The sequence below is a fragment of a genome, unplaced genomic scaffold (assembly GCF_019419815.1).
Source record: "Pyrus x bretschneideri cultivar Hongxiangsu unplaced genomic scaffold, Pyrus_bretschneideri_v1 Contig43, whole genome shotgun sequence".
Classification (NCBI taxonomy): Eukaryota; Viridiplantae; Streptophyta; class Magnoliopsida; order Rosales; family Rosaceae; genus Pyrus; species Pyrus x bretschneideri.
The window spans coordinates 2,376,965-2,388,078 of NW_025999757.1; the positions used below are offsets into that span (position 1 = coordinate 2,376,965).

At 37.9% G+C, this 11,114-nt stretch overlaps 1 protein-coding gene across 1 annotated transcript; it reads right to left on the bottom strand.

Moving 5' to 3' along the window:
• Positions 1-763: 763 nt before the first annotated feature.
• On the bottom strand, positions 764-2,140 carry LOC103935961 (putative expansin-B2). Its single transcript, XM_009345798.2, has 4 exons — positions 1,948-2,140; positions 1,708-1,820; positions 1,361-1,548; positions 764-1,099 (listed from the first exon to the last, which is right to left on the bottom strand). Exons 1-4 carry the CDS (start codon positions 2,138-2,140, stop codon positions 769-771), a joined length of 825 nt encoding a protein of 274 aa, XP_009344073.2. The 3' UTR covers positions 764-768.
• Between the last annotated feature and the right edge of the window lie 8,974 nt (positions 2,141-11,114).

Consider the following 11,114-nt stretch of genomic DNA (forward strand, 5'->3'; position numbering starts at 1 on the left):
CACATTGCATATGCTGCCTCTCCGTTGCAGGTGGAGTTGTTGGCAGCTAGAAGGGCTCTATTGTTTGCCAAGGAGTTGATCCTAGATGGGGGGCTGTGTATTTTGAAGAGATTCTGCTATTGTTCTCGCTGCCATGAAGAGACAAGAAGAGATGTGTCCACTATGGGACCAATTATCAATGACATTAGGCGGCTGTTACTTTCATTTCCAGGGTGAGAGCTTCCCACGTTCAACAGGAAGCCAATCCGGTGGCACATCACCTAGCACGCGAAGGAATTGGTAGTGATACTGAGATGGTGTGGTTTGAAGATCCGCCGGATTTAATTATAGATGCTTTGTTGGAAGATTGTCCTAGATAGTAATTGATTTGATTGTACTTTTAGGAGGATAGTTCTCTTTGTTTGAATGTGCGGGACACTCTTTTTCCCTTTGGTCGGGTTGTAAATCCCTGACAAGGTTTTATCGAGGTCCAGTATGCACCCTATCCTCCATATTTGTGTACGTGTTCTCTTCTTAATGAATATCATCTTTTCCCTAAAAAAAAAAATATTTATACAAATAATAATAATAAATTAGAATAATGAAAAAGTCAAAATCAAGCAAGAGAAGGTAACATATTTTTCCACAATTGGCAGCTTATTGAATTTCTTTTTTTATAAAGACAAACCGAAATTTATTAGATGTACGAACAGTAAGTTGACTAATGGTAATTAATTACTATATGAAATCTTATTTATCAAATCATCAAATACAAGATTCCGGAGTTTATTAGACTTCAAAGTTGACAACCGACCGGTAAGTCTGGCCTGGTTGCCAACCAGTCGGAATAACATTGTTTGCTACAAGGGACTGGCCGTTGCTTGCAGTCAGCCTAATTGATAATGGGGCTTGCAATGCTGAGCCTGAGTTTAGTTTCCAAACTGCACCCCACGATTCCTGCATGGAGAGCCACGAGTCCGAGTCATCATTTTGTTTGAGGTGAACTTCCATTAGGTCGCTTGCTCCATCTTCATATTCTATTAGAGTTGCAAAATAGTAAGGGTCTGAACCCGAGTCGACGCGGAAGGTTATTGTCACACCAGGATAACTGCAGTTCACTCTGTTATAGCAAAGTTATACATTATGTAAAGATTAGAACATTAGAACAATCTTAAGGTTAAAAAGATTGGAATAATAGAGTTATTACTTCTTAGCCGTAGGGACTTGTACAAATATAGAAAATAGGGGATCAGTATCATTTAATAGCATCTCGTAATTAGTGATTTGAATAACTTTTGATAACATAATTAGCCAGATAACATGTCAGACTATTTGGTAAGAGGGCGTACTTTGACATCATATTCAACATTCTATTTAATACCTTTTGTATTGAATCTGCAAGACTCCAGCATTCCGCAATTGACCCTCTTGACCAGAAATCGCCATGGCACCGAAGGCAGTGCCACTCATATCAAAATGAACAGATTCTGAAGTACATCCTGGGCACTCATCAGTTAGAATCACAGTTGCCGGATTGCCTGAGCATGCAGAATTCCCCGTGCACTTCACCTGCAATTAGGGCCAGCTCAGAAGTTAATTAATTTAAGCTTCTTTTACTCATTTTGATAGTTGAGATATAATTTTCTGTATATTCTCGCCTGAGTAAGAATAGTGAATTTCTATTAATATGTGTCACAACTTTTACATGCCCCACTATATAATTTTAACCTGATAACAAGCTCCACATCCTTTTCCTGATTTGAATAAAGAAGGGCCTCCAGCGGACACCAATTTAGAGAATGGAGGGTTTTCTACAGTATCCAGATAACCACAAGCACCCCCTACACAAAACATAAGAAAAACATTTTTTCAGTATATCACATCCCCAAGTAATGTGACAATCAATTACATATGTGAATATACGAATAAGTGACCAATATATAGAAATTTGGTATATAAATTCTTTACCATCAGTCCCAGCACCGTCAGCGGGTCCATACCAAGTTGCACCGGCCGGTGACCAGTCAGAGTCAGACTGAAGCTTTGAGACGTTAAAGAGTTTTGGGTTGAAGCAACAACTAGGGTTTAGGTTTAGTAGAATAGAAAACAAGGTTACAAGAGTACTGATATACAATGAATTATGTTGAAGAAAAAGAGCCATGATCACGCTGCTAAATTAAAGAAAGGAACGCTACTTAAACCAGTGGCAATTTATGTCTTTGTATTCTTGCGATATTTTGATTTGGAAGGATGAAGAATGTGGCTACTGGGCTGGTAGTTATAGAGACTGAAGCACTGACGTAGGCTTAGTAATGGCTCGTGTGATTATTTATTTATCGAGTATTGATTATTTATTTTCTTACGAAACAAGCAAAGCCTAATTAAATATCTTAATATAAAGGGCAAGTCAGTTCGTTTTTCTAATGAGAAACATCTCATTCACGTATATTCTTTAGGTTCTTATATATTAGGTTCGTAAGTTACGGGACATGGCTATATTTCTCCTTATCCTAGATTTTCATGATATCATCATATTTCATTGTTGGGAGATATTATAATTTTCTTTCAACATTATGGAGCATATGGAAATTTAAGCCTTGCGACCTCGATACACCATTTGAAACTTTCGTTGATATAGCTTCTACTGAGAGAGCAATCAATTAATGACTTGCAATCATTTTAAAATGGGTTGTAAGAGAACTAATTAACGGCTTACAATCATCTGTGTGTGTGTAACTAGCAAAATTCCTATAATTTGGGGGAAAAAAAAAACTATCTACATTATATTTAGATCTCCCACTTTATGATATCCTTACACGATTTTTACAATTACAAGTGAACACGGTTTAAGCAAATAAGTGGTCACAAATATGGGGAAACTTTTACATACGTAGAAGTTCTAAGGAAAAGAAATAGAACTCCCAAATGAAGCATAAAATTGATTTCCAAAGCTTTTCTCCCAGCCAAAGAATCCATTCGTGACAGAATGCTCATTTCCCATGATGTGAACTACGTTGTATTGATTTAATTCATCACTTGCTATGTACCACATATTATGTGCGGCATGGGTCATATTTGGTGTGGGCAAGATGGGTAAGCAAGAAAGCAAACTTAGGGGGTGTATTCAGTTGAGATTTTGAAGGATTTTAATCAGTAGAAATCTAAATGTATTCAATTAGGATTGTAAAGAAGTTTATAACATTATACAAAGAATGGAGTGTATTCGGTAAAATCGGGGTACGTGGTTGCTCAAGAGATGAATCGAAATGGGAGCTCAGTCGTAAAGGTGTGGGACAATCAAGTGCCGATCAAAATCAGTATCTGGTTTGGTCGGAAATTTGGCACTTGGAGGTCCTTCCAAAGTTGCGACATTTTATATGAAAGGGATGCAAAAACATTCTTGCAGTGCGTACTAATTGCAACGTCATGGTGTCTGTTTGGAGACGATATCTCTGCATTGTGAGGAAGCTACGGAAACGCAAGTACATTTATTTTTCCATTGTCCGTTTGCCCGTGTTTTTTGGTTTGGATCTCCAATCCAATTGGATTCGGCAATGGTGGAGGGTGGTGACTTCCTGGAGTGTTGGCAATGGTTTTGTCGTAAATATGACGATATTAAGGATGCCGGAAAACTAAAGCGTTGGATTGTATGTGGTCTTTGGTGAATATGGAAGTGTGGAGATAGTGTGATTTTTGAAAAGCTTGCCCTGGAGCCTCGTGTAGCTTTGGAGCTCTTGCACCAAGGCGTAAGATTGAGAAGTGTGGTGGGGACAAAGTGATGCAACCATGCTTTCAGGTTCAAGGACGTGGGGAGATCGGTGGCGGGTGGACTAAGCCTCCGTTTTAAACAATTAAATTAAATTGTGATAGGGCTTGGTGTAAGCAAACTGGGCAGGGTGGCTTTGGGTGGGTTGCCAGACTGGTATTCAAAGAAGCTGGAGGGGCGGGAAACTTTCTATGTGAGTCCAGTTTGACGGCGGACGTGGAAGCGATAAGGGCGGCTTTGTTGGCTTGTGTGGAGAAGGCTTTGGGATTGTTCAATTCGAAACAAATTCAAAGGTTATGGTAGACATGTTAAATGGAGTATTGCAACCGAATGCCGTCATTGAAGGTATTCTTTGGGATATTTAGTATCTAAAGCAGCAATTAAGTTTGGTTGAGTTTATTTTCACTCCTCGTGCCTGTAATGGTGATGCGCATCAGGTGGCGTCTTATTCACGCGTGTGGGGGCCTATCATATGTGGGATTGCTTTGAACTGGAGTGGTTGTTTAACTTTCTGGCTTCTCATGTAAACATTTCAATTCGTATCAAATAATATTTACTCAATGACAAAAAAAAAAAAAAAAAAATTAGGAATTCATTTTAAAGAATTTTAAAAAGTTGAGGAAGTAGAGGGAATTGGTGAGATTTTTTAGTGTATTTTAAGCATTCACAAATCTCACCTCTCTCCATGAGATTTCGAGGGAATTGAATCAAAATTTTACATAAAATCTTTACAAATCAATTAAACTCCATCAAAATCCATGAATTTATAAATTGCTCAAAATCCCAATTAAATACACTAACGAAAAAATAGCTATCATAGAATCCATCTATGTCGTATATAGGAAGTATAAGATAGAAGTATTCCATGTGTAGAGTTATAGACAAATCATACAAATCTTACTTTTTCCTTAAAAGATTGCATTAATTTCTCTATACCTCATGTTAAAAGTATTTCATGCATTTGAGTTGTTTGGATGGACACTAATTTTCATGTGGAACAGTGGAAAACAATTTTTGCTATAAAAAGAATAAAAATTCCCTAATTTGTTGTAATTTGAATTCCATACAAATCCGTTGAGGATGGCAGAACTACAATCTTCAGATTTCCAACAAAATACTTTCCAAGATCAAGGAATATTAAAAGAATTGATTTTCACACACATTTTTTAGTTTTTCATATACACCTTTTATTTGTGGTCATAGGATTGAATAAATCAAATGAAATAAACCACCAAATAAAATGTCTATACGAAGCTAAAAGGGCATATGAAAATTATTTTTAATTATTAAAAGAGAGGACAATACAAAGAAACAATGAGATTTTGCATCTATTTTAGTTCTCCATTTTTTTTTTTTTTTTTATTTTATGAATATCTAGTTTTTTATGCACTCTAAGATCCTTTTCCAAACATACTCCCATTTTGAGTTAAGAGATAGATAAATAGAAACATCTCATTGTCGGCGTTCTTAGTGATTAAGGGGGTCAAAGACTAAAAAGTGGGCTATTTATCATACAAGCATTATTCTTACAGCTAAATCTAAACTCCTAGTCTCTGAGGAAAGAAAAAAGAATTTCACGTTCTTCCTTTTGGGTAAGTAATGATTAGAAAAATCTTATTGATTACAGCTTTCTTTAGACCTCTACGAAAAGCATGAAAAAATAAGGCTTAAATGGTACGATCCTTCCATCACCCAAAAATGAAACATGTGATCTTGTAGTTCTTGGCCTGTGAAGATAAGTTGTTAGGTGCTCTGTTTTATTTTCCAATTAGATCGAAGCTAAACTTGTGGTCAAGAGATAGAGATATATGTCCATATATTGATAAGGGATGTATGGATTTTCAAGAGGAAATGAGTTGTCGTGGTAGATTTTAAAGATGAGATGAGTCGTGGTGGTCCCTCTTGGTCTACCTGGATCCCATGAGTGAATAGAAAATTGGATTTACATTAGCATCTCACCTGAAACGCTCCATCTATCCTCCTGAGTAGAAGTTTGATTTCAAACCTCGGTTCAAATAGGAAAAGTAGTCATTCTAATGGCCTTAGATGATCCACATCTTAGGGTCATGGGCTGATGAACGCATTGAACTATCCATGTGGCTAAGAGTCTTCACAACCTAGGCACAATGATGAAATTATCAGGGGCGCACTCTACCATCGAGCTCATAGCTTGCGGTGCTGGCCTCCTACTGAGGGACCACTATGCCCAAAGCGAGAGATGCCCCACCCTTTTTTTTTTCCTTTTTACACCCCTCCCCCACGTCGGCACACAAAAAGGACATTCAGGATGTAAAAAATAGATCCTATCGACTTGTTCTGACCTTGGATAATATGCTCATGAGCTTAGTCTTACTTTAGTGTCAAAATACAAAAGAAAACTTTCGTCATCTAGTTTAACTTAGACATAACTTGCTTCTTTTTAGGTGTGAAGTAGTGTCAAGCCAAAATACTCAACAAGCATTAGCTCTACTTGAAAAGGATGTGATCTAGCGGCACCTTCAATACGACTACCTTGCTACGACTTCACTGCAGTCACTAGCCCTGCCATCAGTATCAAACCATCGTTACATTGGATGATTTGAGATTTTGAATAAGACGACCTTTTCATTTTTTGTCATTTCGAAAAAGTAATAAAAATGAGAGGTGTTAAGCTTTTTATCATCCTAGTGTCGAGCTATTTTTCCGCAGGGCCTCCCCTATAGTATTGCCACAACAATACATATCAAAAGTACAATTAGGTTAAAAGTCAAACAAGATCTCAATGTATTTAATTAATGAGTGCAACTTTGCTCATCCTCCTTCAAAAGTGGAGGTGATGGTCACTTCCGTAGATGATCTAATTAATTTGAGACACGAATCTTAAAATTTAAACTAATTTAACGATAAACAATGAAAGAATTGAGCATCACTCATTTTACGGGGTGAGCAAACATGAGTAAAATATATAAACCCTTTTCATTAATTTTGACTGTAAAATTTTCATGCAAATAGGTTGCAACAAAGTCGTTGTTCAATGAGTAAAATATATAAACCCTTTTCATTTTTGTTGAATAAATTAAACCGTAGTTACTTAGTGGGTCCATGTAGATTCGGACCCACAAGATGATATGCAGTCATTGCAAAGAAGATCCTAATTTCAAGCCCAAGGTACAAGATTTCCGTTGTTTTGGTTTTTACGTGGGGTGAAAGCGAAATAGTTCGTTGATGCAGCCGTTAATGGTGGTTGTCGACAGTTGAAAATCGATCACAGTCCGACACGTCATGTACAATGATATCACACGGTCGGAAATATAGCCATTCCTCCACGTGCGTCTTCACATCATCCAGTTCATGTATAACGTGGAACTTGATATATGGCGAAATTTGTGCACATAATTCTTTTATTTATTTTTTAATATTTGGTCAAAGTACATAATTCTTGTAAACCTCATTTTCCCATGACCTAATATGCAGTTTTATTTCATGCTAATCTTCGTCATGCATGAGATGTTCTTTCTTTCTTTTCTCTTTTTCCCCGTTTTTGGCCTTAATTTGGCTAGATAGGGCAATTGATCGCATGGTTAACATCATCATTGTGAAGGAAATACGCTCATTCCACAAATAAGCTTTTCAAAACTTATTAGCAGAGAAAGGTTTGCACTTGAGTGGTATTTTATTCAATTGCATTTACTGTGTAGTCCAATCCTTCTCTCAAACAATGTTTCAAATCACTCCGAATAGGCTAATATCATGTCACTTGCCTAAGTCATATTTTCACGACAACACTATATTTTATAAAGATCGCTCTAGCCAAAGACTTCAGAATCAATTTGCTCAAGCATTCACCTACCAATTCGGAGGTTAGAGAGTCCTTGTTCAGTATCTGGTTGTCTCCATGAATATTTCAATCAATCCAACGGTGTCTTGGTTATACCCTAACAGAGAATAAAATTGGACATATTCAAAGTGAGACAATCTATTCACAAGACAACTATGATACCTCAAGTCTGAGGTTAATGCTACACTACGCAATCAAAGATCTTACTAATATGAATATGTGTGAAACATGTATATAAGAACTTATTTATCCGTTGCATTTTGTGAACTAAATCTCTATTGAGCACCTAAGTATCTACATTAGTGTCACTATACAATATTGATGAAACACACCATCATATGTCAAATACATATTAATCTTTAGCAGATAGTCAATGCCCAATTGAAAATCCAATAACTATGAACATTTTAGAATATCATGATTGTTAGAACCAAAATAGTGGACATCCGCGGACGAGGCGATCATTCAGTCGGAATTGGCTGTGAACTTTGACGAGGGAAGAATGGGATTGACTGGGGAGAGGGGTTGTGATTAATTCCACATTAAACTGCCTACATATCTCCAGGGAAGAAGAATTAAATCACTAGTGTAGTTCTAAGAAAAGAGTATGTATGATGTGACTATATCAAAATACATCCATCATGAAGGTGCCTTGGCTTAGGTGTATATGAGATGCTTCTACATGTCTATGCATAAACGAACGACGTGTATGAGAGAATATGTGCATGGTAAAGAATATCAATCGTCGTAGTGAGAATAATCAGAGAGAGGTTGAAGTCCCTTGATAAATACCCAGGCTATAGTATTTATAGAGATCTTAATAATCATTGTAGAGAGAGTAATCCTTATTAAATCGGGAGACTATCTAAAAGGGAATTTAGGATAAGATATCCAATCCTTCTAGAATTATGATTACGTTGCCTAGTCCCCAAGAGATCCCAATTTGAATTGAATTAGGTGTTCTTCACTTGACAGACAAGTAGCACAAGTATTGGATTAAGGCTATGTCCTGATCTGACTAAGAAGCTTCACTAGTCTGATAGTCTAAGAGTCATGAGCTATGGGTATTCCAGTCATTCTTGCCACCCTGAGTGCCACATAATCATGGTCTCACAACTGCTTCTAACTATGATTTCTAAGTGTTCTCTCCACTTAAAGATGGATAGTTACCTACGGACCATGCACATATCATTCCAGAATGACCGCTTCAGAATGTGTATCGAAATGTCCTTCGAATTGCTTGTTTGATTTAGAGCTAGCCAAGTTTGGAAAGTCCCACATGCTTGTCTCAAAGATCTGATCTTTTGGAGTTCTAAACCATATTGTAGACCTTGGTTTGATGCATAGCTAAAAAGCTGGATCTAAGGCAGAATGTGCCTATATATCCTTGGAAGAACTAAAATGCCTTAGGAGATATCTTATTTATCTTTTGAAGTATTTGCTAAGTCTATTTCACTCAAATCTTTCCAAATTACACGAACTTCGAAGCTAAGTAACATAGCAAACATGAATAAGCTTATAGTCCCGAGACAAAGCTATAAGCCCCCTAACAACTTTGAAGTAGTAAATGTATCTTCTAAACCTTGCTCTGACACCACGCTTAGGACCCATGAAAAATCTTTTGCTCCGAACTTGTTCTGATGTAGTGATCTGATTAAGGATAAGAATGTGATCATTTATGTTCGAAATAGCCTCCAAATCATAATGTCAGTATGACATGTTTGAGTTGCCTTGTTTACTAAGTAAGAATAGTTGCTACCGCTTGCAAAACATTAATCTAGGTGATGTGAAAATGTGCATGACTTTGATTCAATTTGTTCCTTCACCTTATCCCATTCTAGGTTTGAGGATTTTAATAATCGCAATGTGTCACTGTAAACACGAGAAATTCCTGAAACAAGCGACAAGAACACGTGTACAAAATAATATTTTGTATTAATGATCTTGGGGTTACAATCTCTTTGTAATTTGGTCCTCTGATTCTATCTTCGTAGGGTGTGGGTTTGTGGATGAGTTGTTGATCCAAAGGGCCGTCGGGGCTTGATCTAAGGATGCACAGCTGATGAATGGATCTTCAAGGGGCGTTGGGCTTGATCTTGAAGGTTGATGGATGAACGGATCTTCAAGGGCTTTTGGGCTTAATCTTGAAGGATGAACGGATGTGTGGATTTGTTGAGGTTGTTGATCCAAAGGGGCCGTTGGGGCTTGATCTTAGGATGAACGGATCTTCAAGGGCTTCTGGGCTTAATCTTGAAGGTTGATGGATGAACGGATCTTCAAGGGCTTTTGGGCTTAATCTTGAAGGATGAACGGATGTGTGGATTTGTTGAGGTTGTTGATCCAAAGGGGCCGTTGGGGCTTGATCTTAGGATGAACGGATCTTCAAGGGCTTCTGGGCTTAATCTTGAAGGATGAACGGATGTGTGGATTTGTTGAGGTTGTTGATCCAAAGGGGCCGTTGGGGCTTGATCTTAGGATGAACGGATGATGAGCGATGAACACTTTCTTCAAGGGCCGTCGGGGCTTGATCTTGAGTTGGTGGAAGTTCTTCAAGGGCGTCGGGGCTTGATCTTGAAGGTTGATGGATGATGAACGATGAACGGATGTGTGGATTTGTTGATCCAAAGGGGCCGTTGGGGCTTGATCTTAGGATGAACGGATCTTCAAGGGCTTCTGGGCTTAATCTTGAAGGATGAACGGATGTGTGGATGATGAACACTTTCCTCAAGGGCCGTCGGGGCTTGATCTTGAGTTGGTGGAAGTTCTTCAAGGGCCGTCGGGGCTTGATCTTGAAGGTGGATTTGACGAAGAACGAAGATTGCTTTCTTGATCCTTCGGGATTTGCTTGAGAGCTTTAGAGTTTCAAGGCTTCTTTCTTTCTTCCTTCCTTCTTTTCTTCTTTTCCTTTCTCCTTCTCCTTCCTTCTTTTTTTTTTCTAAATGAATGCATTGGCCTCCTATTTATAGAATTTCAAAACTTGATTTTTGGATTTAAATAATCAGATGAAATAAGTCATTTCTGCCAGGTATTGACACGTGTCATATTTGATGACTTTTCCAATTTATTTCGATTTTTCGTTGAATCACACGCTACATATAAAATTTATGTGACACGTGAACATTGAAATTTTAATTATTGGTCAACATTCATTTCACCGAGATTTTGATGTCTACAAATGCCCCCACTTCAAGGCGCGTCGTAGACATGTGCTTGTCACGTGTGGAAGATGCGTTTTGAAGTCCCTTAATGTAGATGTCAACCCAAGGGCCGTCGAGGCTTGATCTTGAATTGGGCTGGAAATTTCTTCAAGAACCATCGAGGCTTGATCTTGAGCTTGACTGGAAGATTTTCTGGTTTCCTCCAATCGTTGATTTTCCGCAGGCTTAATCTTGAACTGGGCTGAAGGATTCTTTTGGTCTCCTCCGAAGGTCTGAACTTACTCCTTTTATCTGGAGTTGAATTTGATTCAAGGGTGGTGAACACTTGATTTTGAATCGGACTTGTGATTTCTTCAAGGGCCATCGAGGCTTGATCTTGAACTGGGCTGGAGGA

Bases quoted from the DNA above. Each gene is read 5' to 3' on its own strand.
- LOC103935961 (XM_009345798.2), bottom strand. From the start codon at position 2,140: ATGGCTCTTTTTCTTCAACATAATTCATTGTATATCAGTACTCTTGTA. The intron at 1,821-1,947 runs GTAAAGAATTTA...TGTTTTGTGTAG, and splicing joins TGACGGTGCTGGGACTGATG to GGGGTGCTTGTGGTTATCTG. The intron at 1,549-1,707 runs GTTAAAATTATA...CCCTAATTGCAG, and splicing joins GATGTGGAGCTTGTTATCAG to GTGAAGTGCACGGGGAATTC.